The sequence below is a fragment of the Rhyacophila brunnea genome, unplaced genomic scaffold (genome assembly GCF_057557595.1).
Source record: "Rhyacophila brunnea isolate RB1 unplaced genomic scaffold, BYU_Rbru_1.0 scaffold_20, whole genome shotgun sequence".
Classification (NCBI taxonomy): domain Eukaryota; kingdom Metazoa; phylum Arthropoda; class Insecta; order Trichoptera; family Rhyacophilidae; genus Rhyacophila; species Rhyacophila brunnea.
In genome coordinates this window covers 4,346,023-4,369,654 of record NW_028232860.1, presented here as the reverse complement: position 1 = coordinate 4,369,654, position 23,632 = coordinate 4,346,023, and the positions used below count along the sequence as shown (strand labels likewise).

The 23,632-nt window shown below is 33.5% G+C and overlaps 1 protein-coding gene across 1 annotated transcript; it reads right to left on the bottom strand.

Moving 5' to 3' along the window:
- Positions 1 to 23,116, bottom strand: LOC147071106 (uncharacterized). The gene is made up of 7 exons (XM_085948527.1): positions 23,082 to 23,116; positions 22,121 to 22,257; positions 21,094 to 21,299; positions 9,133 to 9,219; positions 6,863 to 7,038; positions 5,703 to 5,861; positions 1 to 962 (listed from the first exon to the last, which is right to left on the bottom strand). The coding sequence occupies exons 1-6, from the start codon at positions 23,114 to 23,116 to the stop codon at positions 5,708 to 5,710; spliced, it is 795 nt and encodes a 264-aa protein (XP_085804653.1). The 3' UTR covers positions 1 to 962; positions 5,703 to 5,707.
- Positions 23,117 to 23,632: the final 516 nt, after the last annotated feature.

The window sequence follows — 23,632 nt, the reverse complement described above, 5'->3', positions numbered from 1 at the left end:
AATGTGTATTGTTATATGGTATTCATAATTATTATCAGAGTTACTAATAATGATGATCTTATTTATGTGACCAAAGCACTTAGAATGGATAACAGTGGCGAAGGGCGGAGGTAGGTTGTTAAGATTTATCATAAATATTGCACACTTAACTCTGTCAGTCATACTTATTTGTTTACATTGGACTAATGATACGAATTATTGCAGATGGTGCTGGTTAGTTTTTAAATTCAATTAACCCTGCCTAAGCCAATCCATATAAGTTTAGGTATGCTTGGACGACCTGACAAAAAAAATTGCACACTTTTTCTGTCATACTTATTTGTTTTCGTTGAATTAAGAATACATAATAATATTACAGATGGTGTTAGTTAGTTCTTTAAAATCAATTAAACCCTGCCTAAACAAAACCATCCGAGAGAGGGTAGGCTGTGGATATCCGACGAAAATAATACCTAAACCAAACTATAATAGTTAAAAATATTCTTATATTTATAATATATCTAAAATGATGTATGATTTAATGGCATAATTTAAAATATTTTATAGATAGATTGATAAATGAATATTGATGAGTAGGTATTATCTATTATGGCTCGGTTATGAAGTGTTTAATTGACTTTTTAAAACTAACTGATACTATCTGCAATTTTTAGTCTTAGTTCAATGAAAACCAATAAGTATTACTGACAAAGTTCAATGTGCACTATCTGTGTCGGATCTTAACAGCCTCCCTCCACCCTTCGCCACCAATGGATAAAAAAGTATCTATTGACTGAAATATTAAATTGTGGATTTGTAGGCCCCAGTTATAATATAATCTGTGTCAATTATTAGAACAATGATCATTCCACTCTTGGATCTTGTAGTGAGTCTCGTCTGTCTAGCGGATAGTAGTCCTAGTGAATGGGCCTGATGGGAGATTATGTTGTTGGTCTTGGTTCAGAAAGTCTTCCATCAGAAATCTAAGGTAACAGAAATCGAAAAATAAAAGTTTTTCATTAAGGAACAATTAATAGGTCTACTGTGGAAGCCATAGGTTGCACTGAAACAGAATTTAAGAAATAATTTAATGAAACCAACAATTGGGAAGCTTAATAGTAAATAATAAAATTGTTCGAACTACAACAGGCTATTGATTTAAAAAAAAACTGCTGTCATATATTTCTTGGTGACCAAATTGTATGAAACAACAATATAGAATACATCATTAATATTATTCTTTATTTCATAATGATTATCACAATACAGCTTTTGGACATTATTTTACGTGAATTTAATACAAATTTATATAATATAATGTTATGTAGGTAACTACATTATTATTCAAAAAGATACTCCGTCTAGCAGAAGCACCTAGTGGAATATTACCTACGAAGCTTGCAATTTGAGATGTTTAGTGATAAAGGAAAATGAATACGTATCTAAAAATATTAAAAAGAAAAATATATTTGATGTAAAGCAAGAGATAAACTTACAATTCAAAAAAAAGTTATACAGTGTGATTTCAAAGGAAAACATCTTATTATTCCCGACGATCAAACTATTGGGTCCATGATCCTTATCTCTTTATTGAGAAAACAGCATGTACAGTTGACTAGGACATTATTATTACCTACTACAAGCAAAGCCAGCTGGCAACGGACAGGTATAAAACTACAAGGTATCGAAATGCGAAATTCAGTTCAATGAAAGCAATATTATTAATTTATGAAAACATTTGTTCATAAATTTCATTTATACCAAGAGAATCTAGCCTATGTATTGGGATTGTATTTGTTGTTATTTCTGTCACAAATTATAATTATCTCTGTTTCACCTTATTTATTGGATACGCCGTATAAAACCCTAAAAATATCAAATAATAATATTATATTTATTTTGTAGTGGGTAGGGTCAAGGACTGGGCGCCATATCACTGGGCGCCTGAATGAAATTCGGAAATAAATAGACGTTTGTGAATAATTAAATGTTATTTGAAAAAATATATTATAATATTATTATTTATGTATAAATTATTATATTATTATTTATGTATAAATTATTATTTAATATTTGTTGGGAATTTAAATATGCACATGTAAATAATGATATATTTATTGTGCATATGACGTGTAAGTTCCAACTAGAAGAGCATTCTTTTATTTTTATATTATAAAGCCTCAGGCATGATAATTCTCAATCCGCAATAAAAAAACAGTATGTTAAGAGCAAAATAATTAAAACTACTGAGAAGTATTAATTCATGTTCATCATTCTCTTTGACTTCATACTACGGAAGTCAATACGACCCGACCGAGGCATACCTGTTACCCCCACGGTGAAGCTATGCCACCTGGAATACGCCGATGACGCTGTCCTATTCGACAACTCAATCGAGGGCATTCAAAAGACAATCGACAGGTTGCATAACAACTCCTCTCGCGTTGGTTTGAAAATCAACGCGATGAAAACCAACGTCTTGTGTAATAGCACCTGTCCTGATCCAGATTTCCCTCTGATTAGCGACGGACAAAACATCGAGAGCGTCGACAGCTTCAAGTACCTGGCGGTACACATCAAGGGAGATGGCATTTTGCAGAAAGAGCTAGCCATGAGCTAGCTATCCGAATGGGAATGGCTGGAGCAGTGTTGCCATTTTTTTCTATGCTGATTATAGTACAAAGGCGTAAAAATTATAGTATTTCTTTAAAAATATATAGTACAGCAACATTTTTCGGCTTGAATCCTTTAAAATTAAAGTATTTTGGCATATTGGGCGTAAAATTATAGTATTTTACATTTTTTGGAGAATCAATATTATAGCGTGGTTGCAACACTGGGCTGGACCAACATTCAACTTGATGCGGAATCTCACAATTGTACTCGGTCAAAACCAAATGCTACCTATTCGACGCTTGCATTCTGACGGTGCTGCTTTACGGTAGCGAATCATGGCACCTTACAAAGGCTCACGAGTAACCGTATACTGAGCTTCGAAAACAGATGTTTGTGACGAATACTGGGTGGGTAGTGGTATTAGAGTTGGGTTTCGGGAATTCTCGAGAAAAATTCGAGATTTTCCATCCCGAATCTCGAGAATTAAATTCTTTAATATTTCGGGTAATCCCGAATCTCAAGAATCATTTCTCGGTATTCGAGATTTCTTTATCATCAAATGTTAATTGAAAAAACGATTTTCTATATGAAAAAAGTGGACAGAAAACATAAAACGTTCAAAGACTGATCGGGGCATTTAATACAATTAAGCCAACGTCGACTCAAAGTGAGCGCAATTTTTGCAACATCGGGGAATTTTGTGTCTCAAAAGCATACGCGATTGTAAGACGCAGCGATTGAGTCAGTGTTTTTTGAAATTCCATTTTAAGTAATATTTTGAATTATTTTTGTTTTCCTACTTCTATTTTGTCTGTTCTCTTACATAAATTTTAAAAAAATCATATTTTTTTTGAAAAGAATTCTTTTCTGACAATCCCAAATCTCGAGATTGAGATTTTCTTCGGAAATAACCAACTCTAGGTAGTTTGACTTCAGGAGCAACGAGGAGAAAAGAGAACGCACCAAGCAGCCTCTCGTCCCGCTGAAAGTGAAGAGGCGACGTTGGACCTGGCTCGGCCATGTGCTGCGGATGCCAGAAGAGAACCTCAACCTGGCTTGCCTGTTCTTCAAACCGACCGGATTCCGGCGTCCTGGAAGGCCGCTAAATACTATCTACAGAGTGTATACGGCAAAGTTACGGGATGCTGGTTTGACATGGAACGAAGCACGAAGACTGGCGAGCGACAGGGAATCTTGGAGGCGCCGCGTGGTGTCCATATGCTCCAATTAAGGGGCGGATGTAGCCAAAAAAGAAGAAGAGAAGAAGTAGGATTGAAACTGAGAAGATCTTGGCATAAAAGCAACAAATGTCCACTTTTTTCCATTTTCATTTTATTGCATTTCTATATTCCCTGTGTATGATTACATACAACTGTGCAAAGGTCCCTCAAATCTGCTCTCAAAAATATGCCACTTTTCTAGAAACCGCAATAGTGCAAGCATTTTTGTATAAAAACAGCAAAGGTCCAGTAGTTCTACACCTTTATCACTAGGCGGCGTTAGTAATGTTATTATACATTCCATACTATTTAGTGTCTGAGCTATCAAATTATCTTTGATTCGTTTAATTATTGCTTTTTACAACATTTTCTTATGATTGTTTTATATTTTATCATGGATATTACTATCATATAGACATCTGAAACGTCTCGAAAGAGAAAAATTAACAGAACCAACCAACGTTTTTACCAAATAACGGTGACTTTCATTATTGTTCAGCAATGCAAGAAAAACAATCTTTTCAGACGCGCCAGAGGATTGAATAGGGTGGTATTGGATGCAATAAGGAAAATTCTGGGCCCTTCATTCTAAAATCTAAAGAGACCGGAGAAAAAGATTTTTTAAATATCAATTAATATAGGTTAAAACTTTGGCATTTTTCGGTAAAAAAATGCAACGTAGGCAAGTTATAATGTACAAAATAGACCAGGCTACCAATGGGGAAGTGCTTTGTGAACATTTCAGTTTCTCTGGGCTGTGAGATAGATTCAATGTAGTGAAGAAAAATCAAATGCCAGTCACGATTGCATTTAAAACAACATATGATGGATTAATTTCATTGAAAGGAGCTAAAAAAAGATTTTTAAAACTAGCTAATTTTTTACAACACCCGATAAATGCATCGTTTATTTGCCGATAGTGAAGGTCTCAGACGAAGCTAATCGGTTTTTTTTTGTGTTAACTATCAATTCATGGTGGAAATCCATTGTATTAATGATTTAATTTAATAAAACACATTTTTTTAGTACTTATTCCACTTTTAATAAGTAAATAAATCTGGACAGGTTTCGTCCGCCTTAGAGGGACATTTTCAACTGTTGAAAACAGTTGGCAGAAAAACATAGACGGACGAAACCGGTCCAGATTTATTTATTGAAAGTGGCATAAGTAGATACTAAAAAATGTGTTTTATTAAATTAAATCAATAATAATATGAAGCTAATCAGTATTAACCCGCACATGATTGAAAACATTCTTTTTAATATTTAATTCTTGATTTTTTTTAAACATTGAAGTCGTTTGTTAATAGGTAAATAATATGTCCAAACCTTATTAAAAGTTGTATTATGATTAGAAAATAACATAAATATACTTATATTCTTACGTGTATTTAATAAAAATATAGTTTTAGTCATACTATTTACATTTCAATCTTTTCAATTTTGCAATAAAAACAACAAAGGTCCAAAAATTGTGTAAAAACAGCAAATGTCACACTCAATCTTTTTTAAATATCTATTTAACCGAAATAAATTTATTATTTTTTTTTACATTCATATAGTCAAGTGCATAATATAAGGTATTTCTATGATTCCTCGTTGTCAAATTAATAAAATTCCTTTTGACAACCAAGATATTATGTTTTTACCCTCTCCTGAAAAAAAAGTGTTTTGTGACATTTGCTGTTTTTATGCCAAGATCTTCGATTAAAAGTAGACTGTTGATAGTTGCAGCTTGCGCGATATCTGCACAATATGCGTAGTAGAACGATAGTGGTGAACCTGCCGGAAAAAATACGAACTCCCCAGCAGTACAGTAAACCCTCACGCAACAACAACCAACACGCCTCGCTGAAACTATTGAAAAATGAGACTGGCGCTACTTACTATACCTAGCTGTTGTATACTCTGATGGTGACACTGTCTTCCTGGAACCGATATTTAAAGGTGCCCGCACAGGTCCAGACACCGAAGTCATCATATTTTATATTACTGATTCTTATTCCGCATTCACCCCTCTCTAGTCCCATACCATAGTAAGAAAATCTGAAATTGAAAACCGTCAAATTTATCATAAAATACAGAATAATTCAGTGGAGCTGCACTCGTTCTTAAGCCACGAAATGTGACGTCATCCTCTGCAACTCTTACCGTTAATCTTGCATTTGATGACAAGTTGTGGAATGCTGTACTTTTGTCCTCTCGTAATATGGCCGAGATACTGTAGTTTTCTGCTTTTGATACTACGCAGAACTTCTCGCTCATTTCCCATTCGATTGAGAACTTCAACATATTTTGTCACCCGTTCAGTCCAAGGAATTTTGAGGATACGTATATATAGGCACATCTTGAAAGTTTTAACACTCCATGACAGCTCTTGATTTATCGTCCATACTTCCATACCATAGAAAGGTATTGAGAGAACATAACATCGTACAATACGCAGTTTCAGACCTGGGTTAAAGTCTCAAAGAAGGCGTCTCATTTTGAGAGATGCACTCCTTGCGATCTCAATTCTAGTTTTTATTTCCTGAGACTGGTCCCATTTCTCTTTGACCCAGAATTCTAAATATTATATATTATGCATAGCATAGCATTATGCTTATTTGCTATTGATTAATATAGAAAAGGTATAATAAATAGTTATAATAGCGCAAGGATCTAACTTTTATTTTATATACTATATTATAGGGATTATTTATCGCTAGACTTAAATTACAGAGTGAGTGTCTAGTTACTGATAATGTACCCGGAAGTCTCGATTTGATTAACCCCCTTTAACCGCCATTACAATCAATAATACCATATTGTCGATATTTTTTCGAAATGGACCCCTCTAAAGGTTGACATAACTGATTTATATTGTTAATAAATACTTTAAATAACCCTTTTTAATGCATTTCACCTAAAAGCATTTGAGCATTTGGTTCTGGGTGGAATTGGCTTAAAAAGAACACGTCATGGCGCGGAGTTAACAAAAAGGCATATAATTATGTACTCAGTTTGACACAGTGAATCCGAAAGGTTGGACACGCATGTTTTCATACCTGGCATCAGAAGAGATATTTGGCTGAATGAAGAATCCTTTTCCAGCAGGGGTCATGAAGCGGCAGTATTTTAAAGGTCTTTCTTCCGCCGATCGACAAAGCAGGAATGCTACATTTCCCAATTGATACAATAAACCAGGTTGCGGATTGTACAAGGCTTCGGTCACCACTGTCACCTGTAATTTGAATATGACGAGTGGCTATTATTTAATGTATCCTATTAGCTCCTTTTTTTAGTTATTGCACGTAATTTTATTTGATATGTACTTTTGTCCTTTCTCGTCCAGAAGTCATTCCTAAACCTACAATTAATAGGTCTAAATGGGACATAGTCAAGGGTATCAAAAATGAATTTAAAATATAATAATTATACCTAACCGAAAAAAAAATATTTTTTTGAAAACGGTACATGTTCAAACACGCGAGTTACTATGATCTTACTCCCTACTTCATTTATCGTTTGTCAATTTATGGCTAAGCCGTATGTTACAACACACACAGTCACTTGGAAATGCCAATAGAAATCGCGTATTTCAAAAAAATACTACCTTATTATTAGGTCAATAATTATTATAAAGCAAACATTATTCGTAGAATGTTTATCACATTTGAATGGTCAAAGACATAGCTTGTAATCATTATATCTTTAATTGTGTAAATCTTGCCCATTTTTTGGAATTATATAATGCCTAATTCTTGTCAAATTTTCGATCATAGAGATTATTAATATAATTTTTTTTCGTAAATATTTCACTATAATAATGTCAACATAAATTTTACTAATGCGTTTAAAAATAAATAAATGTTAAAAATCTTAACACCACTGCACATTTATGTACTGAAATATGACTATATTCTAAAACATTAGAGCGAGAGGTTTAAAAGAATATTATTTTATGTAATAAAAATACTTTATGCAGTCATCAAATGTTTAAAATAAATACAAAGGATAACAAGGCTTCAAAATTATATACATAGATTATCTGCAACGTTTAAGGAATGTCCAGGATCATGCTTTGAAAATAGAATAAAAGCTCCATTTTGACCTACGCTGAGCATGTGGGCCGTTAAGATTTCTTGGATAACACAATAATTTCTTACTTTCACTTCGATTTTTGTAGTCCCAATATGAATTGTGCATAATCTTAAAAAAATGACATCATTTTCAAAAACGTGTTTTCTATTCGACACCATACCTTTTCATGTCTTTTCCGCCATCGTGTCACAAATTAAAATTGTAATGACGTTTAATGCTTTCTATATTTTTATACTCGATATCACAAATCACATTTATTATTCTACAAAATTATTTATATCTGAAATCGACTCACTGGTGTACGTTTTAACAAGAAACATTTCCTCACTAATTACTACTACACAAATATAATCTGAAAACACGACACTGGTAGTTACTAATAGGAAAATGATTTCCATCTGTTTTCTTTCGCCACCTGCTATAAACGATATTTTGACGTGTCAGTATGTTTTCAAATTTGGAAGTTACGAAAATAACATCGAAAAATGATATGACAATTTGATTACATAGTAGGTATTGTTACACCTCCGAATGGTCCCCATTTGGGATCAAAAGAGCCAGGAACCATTATCAAGCCGACGCATAGTAAGGGTTGATTGCAAAAATAAACAAATAATGTTAAATATCTAACTGGCAATATTGTCTGAATGCCGTTAAAAAAACCAGAATAGCAACGCCGCATTTGTACCGCTTCGAAAGCGGCAGTTTGTTTTGGCGCGGGAGAGGCATTTTGACAGCAAAACAGTAAGCAGTGTTAATGTGAAGTCGTTACTGTGCCTTTTTTTTAAGAGGCACCTAGCGGAAAAATACGAAACTCGCAATTTGAGACATTTTTTTGATAATTTACAATTTCAACTGTACTAATTAATAAATATGTATCTGAAAACATTAAAAATATTTTTTTTTATTTTAAGTCAAAGATAAACCTACAATTTAAGAAAAATATTATAAAATGTGAATTTGGTGCAGGGTCCCACGTTATTATCATCATTCATATTTATTATTAAATTCAGTTTATTAAGTTTTCTATTTTTTGACGTAGACATTTTTGACTAATTCATAGTTTTAATATTTTTCATATTCATTTTAAAAAACATCAATTTTTATAAAAATATAAATGTGTATAACTAGAAATTCTTTTTATTTATATCAAATCGAGCTTCAATATTGAAACCATACCTAAATAAGGAAAATACCTATAATCTTTATCAAAATAAAGTAAAATAACACTTGCATTAGTGAATGAGAGGACATCATATTTTGTACCGTCGTTCGAGGATAATCCGCACGTCCATATTCCAGCGTCATCAGAAATGACATTCTAAACAAAAAAGAATATTATATAGACAAACAAAGAAGAATATTATGTATTATTAAGGTCAATACGCCACCCAGCAGAATCACCTAGCGGAAAAATACGAAGCTTGCAATTTGAAACATTTTAAAGTTTTTTTTTTATTAAATGCGTATTTGGGGTTCGATTTGGAGATTGCTACTGGGGGAGTCGTCGAGGTGTCGTAGGTTATGGTGTTGAGGATGATGATGAAGAAGTCGAAGATGGATGCAGGAGCAAGTTTTATTTGTGGCGTAATGGTCAGTACAATAGTATGTTACAGTAGTTATGACGTTAAAATACATATGTTACGGGTCCGAAGTCCGCATCTAGGTACAATGAGATGATGTGCGGAACTGCGGGACTATGCGGAGATTCAGATTCTAACAGTCCGGGAACTTATATTTGAGTGAAATTGATGAAATATTATACGCTTATTTATAGAGTCAAAATAATAAACTTCTCATTATAACTTAGTAAATAATTAGATTGATCGAGTCAGTGACTAAAATGGCATTTGCGTCAATGGACATACGAGTAGCTGACTATTGTATAAAATGAGTTGTATAAAAGCAAAAACGCCACTGTCCACAAAAATTCGAAAAAGACATATTATGAATGTACAAATATTTTCAATATTTTTGTATGTGTTTACAACTTAACAGATGAAATCCAATATCCCCATAAAACCATGAAAAATGAATTTGAAGCGCCTAGTTTCAAATGCCCCTAAAACGGTTTTCATATAATTTTGAGTTAGATATATATTTAGAGATATGTTTTTGTCCACTATATGTTGGACAAAGTTATAGTTTCAAAAAAGGCATAAAACCCTCAATATTTATTATCAAAAATTAGGCTTAATTTCAAAATCCCCTAAAACAGTTTTCGTGTGAATTTTAAATCCCCCTAAAAAGAATAAGCCAATCAGCGGCTGCTCTGATGGTCATGTGATACGGATTTCAATATGTCTGCCTGAACAAAATTAAAATGACTTCGTGTTGATCGCTCTGTAGGTTAATAGTATATTTCGATATTTATAATAAATGTTGAACTGATTAATGTATTGAAACGTAAGCCCAATGAGTCAAGAAAGCGTTTAGAAAGAAAATAAATATGGGAAGTCAATATCGAACGCCAAAAACGGCAAGCGAATATTGACAATTGTGTTATTTGTCCAATAATACAGTGGTGTCTCATCACCCTGTCCTTATTGTTGATTATAAAATTACTTGATTTAAAATAATTACAGTTTACCATTGAAAACGTTAAATATGTACCTGTTGACTAAATACTTTTTCCACATATTTTATTAATTATCAGGACCGGTTTTACCAACTTATTATTTTCTATACAAATATTTAAAAATGCATAATAACAAAATATAAAGTAGGGACAGCCACTAACTAGAATATAAATAATTTTATGTACACTATACCTATACCATTCATCCGATTACGATAAAACTTTGGTGAGTTATTGTGTGCACATCTGCCAAGGTTTCTGAATTAGAAAAATCATCTTCTTCTTGATTCCATTTTCTTTTATTCGTATGGTTCCTATACCATTCATCCGATTGCATTGAAACTTTCGTCAGTTGTTGTGCGCACCCCCGCAAAGATTTTTAAATAAGTACAACCATCTTATTCTTCTTTTATTCTTTCTTCTTCTATTCGCATGCATTGCTATACCATTTATCCGATTGCGATGAAACTTTCGTCAGTTGCTGTGCTCACACCTGCGAAGGTTTATGAATTAGTACAACTATCTTCTTCTTTTTCTTCTTCTATTCTATCTTCTTCAGCGCACACTAACTGACGAAAGTTTCATCGCAATCGGATAAACGGTATAAGAACGCATACGAATAAAATAAGATAGAATGAAGAAGGAGAAAAAAAAATAGTTTTTCCAATTCAAAAACCTTAACGGGTGTGCACATAATAACTCACCAAAGTTTCATCGCAATCTGATGAATGGTATAGAAACGCATGCGGGACAAACAAACATTCATTTTTATATATAAATATAGATTACTGTTACTATTTCATTATTATTTGTAATATTTTTAAATATATAATAATATGTATGTATAAAATAGTAAATTCTATATCGTTAACATAATAATTTGTATTGTTAATTTTAGTTACCTACTTCGAATAAATATTTTTTTAATTTGTACAAAACATATTTATTTTTTCTCCAATAAATATAACCACAGGATGCCTTTTGCAATTTCCTCATGCGCCCCTCCACGCACTACCCCCTAAAATCATACATGTTAATTTCAAAAGCCCCTAAAATGGTAGTTGAGTTTCAAAGTCCCCTAAAATGAAAATCATTTGATTTTTAATATATTCTCTCTCTAATAATTCTCTACAAGACGTTTACAAAAATTCTCTCAAACCGTCTGCAAAATGTACTAGACGAGAACCAACCGAGAGAACAAGCCGGATTTAGAGGAGGATACAGCACTATGGACCATATCCAAGTCGTCAGAGAAATCATAGAGCGGTACCAGGAATACAAACTGCCACTATGCATGGGTTTTATAGACTATGAGAAGGCGTTTGATTCGATAAAGAAATGTTCAATACTCGACGCACTCAGAAAACAAGGAATCCCTGGACGCTATATAAATATTTTCAATAATATATACAGTAGCGCAACAGCATCTGTAAATTTCCATAAACCATCGCGCAGATTTCCTATCAGCAAAGGAGTCCGACAAGGTGATACAATCTCACCTAAACTATTTACAGCTACCCTTGAAGACTTATTCAGGCAACTTGACTGGAATGACAAAGGGATCCCCATAAATGGAGAATACCTGAGTCATCTGCGCTTTGCCGATGACATAGTAATTTTCTCGCAAGACTCAGAAGACCTCCAAAGCAGAATGCAGGAACTCGCTGAAGTAAGCAACAAAGTAGGTTTGAAAATAAATGTAACAAAGACGAAAGTCATGTTCAACTGCTTTGCAGGCCAAAAAGAGATCCTCATCAATGGCACTCAGCTCGAACAGGTGAAAAGCTATATCTATCTGGGACAACAAGTATCTATAGATGGATGTATATTTGATGAAATTGTTCGCAAAGTAAAGCTAGGCTGGAGTGCTTTTGGCCGCCTGAATAATGTCTTCAAAAGTGACCTTCCACTGTGCCTAAAGCGCAAAGTGTTCAACCAGTGTGTGCTTCCCGTGATGACATATGCGTGTGAAACATGGACCCTAAGTAAAAGAGAGATCCAGAAACTTAAAGTAGCACAACGTGGTATGGAGAGGTGCATGCTGGGCATAACGCGAAAGGACAAAAAGAGGAATGAGTGGATAAGGAAGCAGACAAGGGTTTGCGATGTAATAGAGTTTATTAAAAGCCTTAAATGGAGATGGGCTGGACACATAGCTCGAAGAAGAGACAATCGTTGGACAAATCTAGTCATCCAGTGGTATCCAAGAAGTACAAAACGTCCACAAGGTAGACCTAGAGGCCGCTGGATCGATGAAATGATAAAGTTCTGCGGAAGTACGTGGCAACGCAATGCACAGGACCGAGAGAAGTGGAAGCAACTTGAAGAGGCCTTCATCCAGCAGTGGATAGATTCAGGCTGATGATGATGATGATATTCTCTCTGTAAAATATGTAAAAAGTGAGTAAGGGAAACTAAATATTATACTCTTTATAGTGTATAAATCAAATAATAATTACATAAAGTTCACGCATTCAATAGATATGACTTTTTCTCATTTTTCTCAGAACTGTCAAAAGTCGTTTTAGGGGCTTTTGAAACTAGACGCTTCATTTATAAATTGGGTTTACATGCAAAGTCACCACTGTCCACAAGTAGTGACATTTAAATTCACCATTGTTTAAACCAGCCAATCAGGAGACAGCATAAGAAATTATCAAAATGGCCGTCAGTTGTTATTCAGTGCTGAAGCAAGTAGATTCATTGAATTTTTAGGGACTTTATTTTTGGAATTAATCAGTTATTACTTTGAAATGGCGGAAAATATTACACATGTGTTATATTATGAGAAGCCCAGGAAGAGGTCCAAAAACAGTTAAAAGTGGAAAAGGAATGAAGAAAAGGCTTAAAAGTATGGTTTCAATTTCATGTTTATGTTTATGTATGAAGATACCGGGTGTCTCATAAATCATAACTTTTTTGAAGTGTCAGTAAAAACCCTATCTTATTAATAACAATACACTGGACAGCATATTATTATAATAAATCGCCAAACCTAATAAGAGGTCAAAATTCTTTAGAACAATAAAAATACTACACTCAAGATTGACCTATTATTAGGTTTGACGATTTATTATAACTAGCTGAGCCAGCTGGCTCTCGCCAGTCTGTCTCGCTAGGTCTTGCAGACAGCTTTTCGTCATAGTGACTTGGTGTTGGATTTTATTATAATAATTGTAAAGTGTGTATAGACGGCGCCATAGTTTTCACTTCGGGATGGATTTTCATTCACGTCAGACAGTTGAAAATTTAGTTAATTTGTCAGTTTTACGATCTGCATGTCGTCACTGCCAATACAAATTTGGAGTCATGTGCGTGTTCTATTCTGGAGTCTGGCCTTCTCAATATCGTCTGACACCATTTCAGGCTGCTAGGTTTAGCAGAACAGCTGGCAATCGCCGATTGCTATCACTGTTATTTTAATTTTAATACAATATATGTGTAGGTATGTGCATTTAAATATGATAAATAATTATACATCTCAATTGTGATTATCATAAATAGCGATCCAATATAACGCGAATATTAATCTCTTACGGGTCCCATGTACATAATAGAAAAAGGTTAGCAGCATAAAAAATAAATTTAAACATTATTTTGTTTCATTGTCTATAAAAAATAAATGCTTGGAGTCATAGAATAATATTTAAAAAATCATATTTTGATTTAAAAATTACCCTTAAACAATATAGTTTCCCGGTGCGGGACATTCATATCGAGACAAATAAATAAAGAGACAAAAAGATAAATAATGAAGCAATAAATATTATATCTGATAAGAATAGGAATTTATAAGACCTAAAGATGTGGAATCAACTTAAAAAGGCCTTCATACAGCAGTGAATTGATACAGGTTGATGACGATAATGACGATATAAATGGGTAAGTATATAAAATCACAAATTTAAAAAAATATTGCAGTTTATATGACCAAGAAGAGTAGAATTTGGTTGGGATAACCTTCATCCAGCAGTGGATTAATCTCGGTTGATGATGATAATGACGATATTATGAATGGGTAAATATAAAATCAGCAATTTTGATAAATATAGCAATTCATATGACCGACAGAAATTCAAACAACTTAAGAGAGGCCTTCATCCACCGGTGGATTGATTCAGGCTCATAATGATAATGGAAATATAAATAGATATAATATAATATCACCGATTTTGATAAATACAGCAATTCAAATGACAGAAAGGAGTAGTATCAGGCATGGGAGGCCTTTATCCAGCAGTAGATGGGTTCAGGTCAATGATGATAAGGAAGATAGAAATAGGTATAATATAGTAGTAGAATCAAGTTGCGGAACCCTCCATCTAGCAGTGGATTGATTCTGGTTGATGATGATGACGATATAAATATGTAGATAAATGTAATATCACCGATTTTGATAAATACAGAAATTCATATCACAGAAAGGAGTAGAATCAGGCTAAGGAGGTCTTTATTAAGCAGTGGATTAGTTCAGGTCGATGATGATGATGATGACGATATGAATATGTAAATAAATATAATATCACCGATTTTGATAAATACAGAAATTCATATGACAGAAAGGAGTAGAATCAGCCTAAGGAGGTCATTATTAAGCAGTGGATTGGTTCAAGTCGATGATGATGATGATGATGACGATATGAATATGTAGATAAATATAATATCTCCAATTTTGATAAATACAGCAATTCATATGACAGAAAGGAGTATAATCAAGCTAGGGAAGTTTTTATTAAGCAGTGGATTGGTTCAGGTTGATGATGATGATGATGACGATATGAATATGTAGATAAATATAATATCACCGATTTTGATAAATACAGCAATTCATATGACAGAAAGGAGTAGAATCAGGCTAGGGAGGTCTTTATTAAGCAGTGGATTGGTTCAGGTCAATGATGATGATAATGATAATAACGATATGAATATGTAGATAAATATAATATCACCGATTTTGATAAATACAGAAATTCATTTGACAGAAAGGAGTAGAATCAGGCTAGGGAGGTCTTTATTAAACAGTGGATTAATCCTAGTTGTTGATGATGATGATGATGATGATAATATGAATATGCTGATAAATATAATATCACCGATTTTTATAAATACAGGGATTCATATGACAGAACGGAGTAAAATCAGGCTAAGGAGGTCTTTATTAAGCAGTGTATTGGTTCAGGTCGGTGTGATGATGATGATGATGATGACGATATGAATATGTAGATAAATATAATATAAATCTCTCAGGATAGTAATATATAGGAGACTAGCTGAGCCAGCTGGCTCTCGCCAGTCTGTCTCGCTAGGTCTTGCAGACAGCTTTTCGTCATAGTGACTTGGTGTTGGATTTTAATATAGTAATTGTAAAGTGTGTATAGACGGCGCCATAGTTTTCCCTTCGGGATGGATTTTCATTCACGTCAGACAACTGAAAATTTATCTGATTTGTCAGTTTTACGATCTGCATGATGTCACTGCCAATACAAATTTGGAGTCATGTGCGTAGTCTATTCTGGAGTCTGGCCTTCTCAATATCATCTGACACCATTTCAGACTGCTAAGCCTAGCAGAACAGCTGGCAATCGCTGATTGATACCACTGTCATTTTAATTTTACTACAATATATGTGTAGGTATGTGCATTTAAATATGATAAATAATTATACATCTCAATCGTAATTATCATAAATAGCGATCCAATATAACGTGATATTAATCTCCTTCGGGTCCCATTGAGATAATAGAAGAAGGTTGGCAGTGTAAAAAATGAATTTAAACCTTATTTTGTTTCAGTGTCTATAAAAAATAAATGCTTGCAGCCATAGAATAATATTTAAAAAATCATATTTTGATTTAATAATTAACCTTTAACAATATAGTTTCCCGGTGCGGGATATTCATATCGAGACAAATGTTGATAAATAATGAAGCAATACATATTATATCTGATAAGAATAGGAATTTATAAGACCTAAAGATGTGGAATCAGCTTAAAAAGGCCTTCATCCAGCAGTGGATTGATACAGGTTGATAACGATAATGACGATATAAATGGGTAGGTATATAAAATCAGACATTTAAAAAAATATTGCAGTTTATATGACCAAGAAGAGTAGAATTAGGTTGGGATAACCTTCATCCAGCAGTGGAATAATCTTGGTTGATGATGATAATGACGATATTATGAATGGGTAAATATAATATGAGCAATTTTGATAAATATAGCAATTCATATGACCGACAGAAATTCAAACAACTTAGAGAGGCCTTCATCCACCGGTGGATTGATTCAGGCTCATAATGATAATGGAAATATAAATAGATATAATATAATATCACCAATTTTGATAAATACAGCAATTCAAATGACAGAAAGGAGTAGAATCAGGCATGGGAGGCCTTTATCCAGCAGTAGATGAGTTCAGGTCAATGATGATAAGGACGATAGAAATAGGTATAATATAGTAGTAGAATCAGGTTGCGGAACTCTTCATCCAGCAGTGAATTGATCCTGGTTGATGATGATGACAATATGAATATGTAGATAAATGTAATATCACCGATTTTGATAAATACAGAAATTCATATCACAGAAAGGAGTAGAATCAGGCTAAGGAGGTCTTTAAGTAGTGGATTGGTTCAGGTTGATGATGATGATGATGACGATATGAATATGTAAATAAATATAATATCACCGATTTTGATAAATACAGAAATTCATACGACAGAAAGGAGTAGAATCAGGCTAGCGAGGTCTTTATTAAGCAGTGGATTGGTTTAGGTCGATGATGATGATGATGACGATATGAATATCTAGATAAATATAATATCACCGATTTTGATAAATACAGCAATTCATATGACAGAAAGGAGTAGAATCAGGCTAGGGAGGTCTTTATTAAGCAGTGGATTGGTTCAGGTCGATGATAATGACGATATAAATATGTAGATAAATACAATATCACCGATTTTGATAAATACAGCAATTTATATGACAGAAAGGAGTAGAATCATGCTAAGGAGGTCTTTAAGTAGTGGATTGGTTCAGGTTGATGATGATGATGATGACGATATGAATATTTAAATAAATATAATATCACCAATTTTGATAAATACAGCAATTCAAATGACAGATAAGAGTAGAATATGGGTAGGGAGGCCTTTATCCAGCAGTGGATTGGATCAGGTCGATGGTGACGATAACGATATTAATGTGTAGATAAATATAATATCACCGATTTCACTAAATACAGCAATTCAAATGACAGAAAGGAATAGAATCAGGCTAGGGAACTCTTCATCCAGCATTGGATTGATCCTAGTTGATGATGATGATGATAACGATATGAATATGTAGATAAATATAATTTCACCGATTTTGATAAATACAGCAATTCAAAAGACAGAAAGGAGTAGAATCAGGCTAGGGAGGCCTTTATCCAGCAGTGGATTGGTTCAGGTCGATGACGATAATGACAATATGAATATGTAGATAAATATAATATCACCGATTTTGATAAATACAGCAATTAAAATGTAGAAAGGAATAGAATCAGGCTAGGGAGGCCTTAATCCAGCAGTGGATTGGTTCAGGTTGATGTCGATAAGGATGATATAAATAGGTATAGTATCACGAATTCGTTTAACTGCTAGTAGTAGAATCAGGTGTCGGAACCCTTCATCCAGCAGTGGATTGATCCTAGTCGATGATGATGATGATGACGATACGAATATGTAGATAAATATAATATCTCCGATTTTGATAAATACAGCAATTCAAATGACAGAAAGGAGTAGAATCAGGGTAGGGAGGCTTTTATCCAGCAGTTGATTGGTTCAGGTCGATGATTATGATGACGATATGAATATGAGGATAAATATAATATCACCGATTTTGATAAATACAGGAATTCAAATGACAGAAAGGAATAGAATCAGGCTAGAGAGGCCTTTATCCAGCAGTGGATTGATCCTGGTTGATAATGATTTAAATAATATGTATAACACCAATTATTGTTGAATACCTTTTAAATATTTTTGGGTTATATGATCTAATTGAATGTATATAAGTTTCATTGGTTTAAAAAATTATCATTTAACAGCCATAAAAAAAATGTTACGTTATCATATCATAATATTCTATGGTATCCAGTGTTGCCATGTCTACTGAAATTTTATTAGATCAACTGATATTTTTTTTCGAAATTCAAGAAATCTACTGATATTTGTGTTTCTCCATAATTGTAAATTAACTGATGATTCTTTTAATAATAAATTTGTAATGATTTACGCATGACCTTTTTTGATGTTATACACTTCTAAATTGACATAAAAAGCATTGTAACTCTACCCAAGAGCGCCATTTTACCCATTAATATCATCATTGTTTACAATAAATTAATATAATTAGTTATTGTTATTTTATTCTTATTAGTTTTAAATCATATAAACGACATTTTTCAAAATCTACTGATATTTTATGAAATCTACTAATTTTTTTGTCAAAATCTACTGAAATTTTAAATTTTGACTTGGCAACACTGGGTTGATCGCATAGTCAGTGTTGCTATGTCTATCTACTGAATTTTTAAATTTTGACTTGGCAACACTGCAACCCAGTGCTGCCAATTCAAAATTTTAAATTTCAGTAGATTTTTACAAAAAATTTGGTTCAAAAAAAATTCATTCAACAGCCGTACAAAAAAAAAAGTAACATTTAATTTGGAAATATTTTTCCTTGGTTATGTTAAAACGCCGAAACGTTCGTGCGCCCGCGTTTCAATGAAACGATCAGTTTTAATCGGAATTCGTATAAATGTTATTGTTTATTTGAATAATTATAGTTATCTACGGGTACTTGTTATAAATGTGAGTTATTATATAGTGCTGTGCATTTTAAAATCATCATGAGACGTAAATAATATCACCTGTGACCTGTGAAACAACAAATGACGGGTGGTACCTAGTTTTTAAAAGTGATTTTTTTATGACTGTGTTAAGTATTACAAAATTGTGCTCACTTCAAATTGTAGTTACTCGAATGCATCTGATAAGTAAACACGTGGTGAGTAAATTGGAATAATGTAGTTGAGTATACATAGCGCGATAAATACGTAGTGTCAAAAGACTTGATTTCCGTCAGAGGTGTAGAAACTTAACTTAAAACAAAGAACTTTATTCACAAAAAAATAAATAAATCAGTTCTCATATGTTTATCGGTCAATCTTATTACGATTAGTTTGTGAAAATCGATTGTAGATATCGGTTAAAACGCATTTTAAATTTAAAGCGGCCATCTTTGGTGAGCCGGTTTGAGTGTTGCAAACATTGTGAAAAAATTAATTCCCGACATAATCAGTTGTCAATAAAGTGGCGTGTCGCTGGAAAATGTATCGGGAAATGAATGAAAATCACCGATTTAGGGTGGTATTTCGTCAAACGGCTGTCAACTATGGTTTACCGATAATTTACGATCCGAGAGCCGATTTTTCATTTAAACCTATTGGACATGACGAATAAGGCACACAATCGCTCGCAAAAACGGGCAAAGCTGTAGGATAATAATAATGAAAGATATAATAATAATGAAAGATAATATGCGTTGTCAGTGTGTGTTTGCCTTTGGTGAGTGTACACGATGCCTGAAGATGCCGAAAGGCGAAATCCGGGTCGCAAAAAACGACTTAAATCGAATAGTACAGAGCTTGAGTTCATTAGAATTTAAATTCAAATTCCATCAAGTACCTTCGGTCGAAAGTATTAATATTAAAGATATAAGTGTTATACACTTACTATGAATGATATAAAGGGACATCATGAAAAATTTTATAGCCGGAATACTAAAACACAACAAGACGTTTATGATATATTATGTAATATATTCTTTTAAATCTCTTAATATTTTCTTTTTTCTTATACCACTATCCAACTGAAAAAATAAATATGATAAAATGACTTGTTGTTTTTTTACCAACCTGTATTACTTACGAATGTTTAGATGCAAACTCACCACTGTCAGAAGTTTACAAGCAAACTCAACACTGTCCATTACAAAATCATTAAATTTAGTCATTTGGATTATATTAATCTTAAAAATATTTGCTTCTGCACCATCTAATATCAACAACAATTAACTTAAGACTCACATATTTATATAAAGTACTAGAATTACCCCAGCATCGGTTTTATTTGATATCTCACGATATGACTTAGGTGGACAGTGGCGTTTTTGCTTTTATACAACTCAAATATAAATATCGCGGAAATAACAATAAAATTATATTTACTGATTTTACTATATATTCCGACACTACGGAAAAAAAGATATTTTAATATCGCCGATCAATAATCTGCTGACAGCTACTACACGTATTTAAGAAAAATATTTTTTACTTTAATCTAAAAATAAAATTGAATTCGATAAACGATCCCATCTTATTATTACATAATTATTATTATATGGTCATGTTTATTATAAAAAAAATATTTTATTGAATTTTCTATATTGTACTGTAAATATATTTGACTAATTCATAGTTTTAATGTAAATTTATATAAATAAATGAAATGGTGTACATACTGATTAAATGTATTATTGTTAGTTCCAGAATTCACTTACCTCTGCGGTTAGGAGACAAACACCCACGCGCAACCGGCGTTCGATTGCATGCCCTTCATTCTTCACTAATTGTCCATTAGGACGCCGAACGTAGCAGTAGGATGCTGGCCATGGCACTTCACATCGGATACGTAGAGACGATCCTGACTTCACTATTGCTGAACCGATAGACACTAAAGTAGGCTCAGGCGATGGTATGTTAATATCTGAATTTAAAAAATGTTGTACTAAATATAATACATATATTATTCAATATGAATATAATACAAAGGCTGAAGATGGCTTGACATACATTTTATCACCATACAATTAGTAAAGGTTACTGTCAATAGAAATTTAGTTTTGAGATAAAAGTCATTGAAAGTTGTAGTTGATTGTTCAGATTGTTGGTCAAACCTTTCTTCGTGAATAAATGAACTTGCTTGGGATACATGAGGTCGTGATGAGCCCATATTATATTCGCAGCTATTTGCTGAAAGAAAATACAAAGACTTCTTCAACCGCACCACACTCGGTATTATTCGAGCATATCACGAGGCCCTAAAGCAATAAAGTTGGCTTTTGTGGCGACTAAGCCGGATGAGGCGATGACAGCTCGTTGGACCGATTTGAGCAACTCTTTTCTTTCCGTATGAAATTTTGGACATTCCCAGAGGATGTGCTTGCATCCTGTAGTTCTCCGTGACAATCCAATAAACCATAGCAGTGAACCTACAGTGTCCAGTTAAGAATCGGCTGATGTAATGGTCGGTAGTCAAAGTGGTAAGGTGATGGAAGGCCGCTCCACTCTATCTACCACCCGTGTATATTCTTCATGCGGAAATATTCCACGGAGTGACGCGCCTGACTGTCATACAAACTCGTTCAAACAGCGTCTCGCCTCTCGTTGCTTCCATAGCAAATCCTCAGATCTACCCTGTGTATTTCCCAAGGTTAGATAGTTTGCGGAACCATTTGGCGAGAAGTGAACGGTGCTGAAAGTGGTCTGCCACAGTGCACATAATATTTATGGTGAAATAATGCTTACGTGGGATGTTCGGTATATTGATGAAACATCCGGTAAAATATTCAGGGCTATTTCCAATGTCTATTCTCCATTGGCCATGGTCCAAATTTACATCCAGAGGATACTCAATTCTTAAAGCACACGACTGTGCTCCTCGGCTGCAATATAGTACAATATTAAAATTTTATTCATATAATATAATATCTGCTACGAATATAAACGAGCAGTATTGGCACACAGTTCGACCGCCAGGCTCAGACTACTGGCGATCCCTCACCACCATGTTTTTGTAAAACTGTTGAAATTTGGCCAGCCCGAAAGTTTTCGGCCTTTCGGGTGTCATTAGATGTCAGATCGTAAAGTATAAGTATCTGTATGCTTTTTAGTCTTAAGCTAATGTCAATATATGGCCTTTGTACCAAATGCAAACGCAAAGAATAAAAATAGTAATTTAAGATACCTTTTAATATACTGTGAACTAGCTGAGCCAGCTGGCTCTCGCCAGTCTGTCTCGCTAGGTCTTGCAGACAGCTTTTCATCATAGTGACTTGGTGTTGGATTTTAATATAATAATTGTAAAGTGTGTATAGACGGCGCCATAGTTTTCCCTTCGGGATGGATTTTCATTCACGTCAGACAATTGAAAATTTATCTGATTTGTCAGTTTTACGATATGCATGTCGTCACTGCAAATACAAATTTGGAGTCATGTGCGTAGTCTATTCTGGAGTCTGGCCTTCTCAATATCATCTGACACCATTTCAGGCTGCTAAGCCTAGCAAAACAGCTGGCAATCGTCGATTGCTACCACTGTCATTTTAATTTTAATACAATATATGTGTAGGTATGTGCATTTAACCTGTTATATGCCGGGAGTTTTAGTATGGCCGTGCATGAAAGGCCGCGATTTTCTTTTAAAAAATAAAACCTAATAAATATATATTTTTTGGCAATATATTAATAGTGTATCATATAGACTTACCAAATAAATGCACTATTTGTCATCTGCTTCGCCATTTATTAAAAAAATCAAAACCAAATATTTCACAAAACGTCAAGGTTGTCACAAAACTTACACGAGATTATAAAACTGTCATAAAAGAAATAAACTATAAAATCACAATATTCCAGTATTCCACCCGTAAAACAAAGTTAGGTTAGTAATGCAAATATTACAAGACAACTGACTGATATTGTCAACACGTGTGTGTCAACCCTGCTGAGCGACACATATCGGTAACGAGATGAAGCTATTTTAAAACACTGATTTTAAAACAGAAAAATGTTTGTGCAAATACGAAAATATTACACCATGATTCCAAGAGATGTTGCTGTGTTTACCATATGTTTGTATTATTAAAATAATTGTCATTGGATAGTAAAAATAGGTGTCAAAGTGGACCGTATATATACGGTCATTTACTATGGCCGGCACTGCGCCCACGGAATTGTAGACCGTATATATACGGTCGTGGCATCTAACCGATTAAATATGAAAAATAGTTATACATCTCAATCGTGATTATCATAAAT

Bases quoted from the DNA above. Each gene is read 5' to 3' on its own strand.
- LOC147071106 (XM_085948527.1), bottom strand. From the start codon at position 23,116: ATGGCGAAGCAGATGACAAATAGTGCATTTATTTG. The intron at 21,300-22,120 runs GTAAGCATTATT...TTTTAAATTCAG, and splicing joins CAATATACCGAACATCCCAC to ATATTAACATACCATCGCCT. The intron at 7,039-9,132 runs GCAAGTGTTATT...TTCAAATTACAG, and splicing joins ATGTCCTCTCATTCACTAAT to GTGACAGTGGTGACCGAAGC.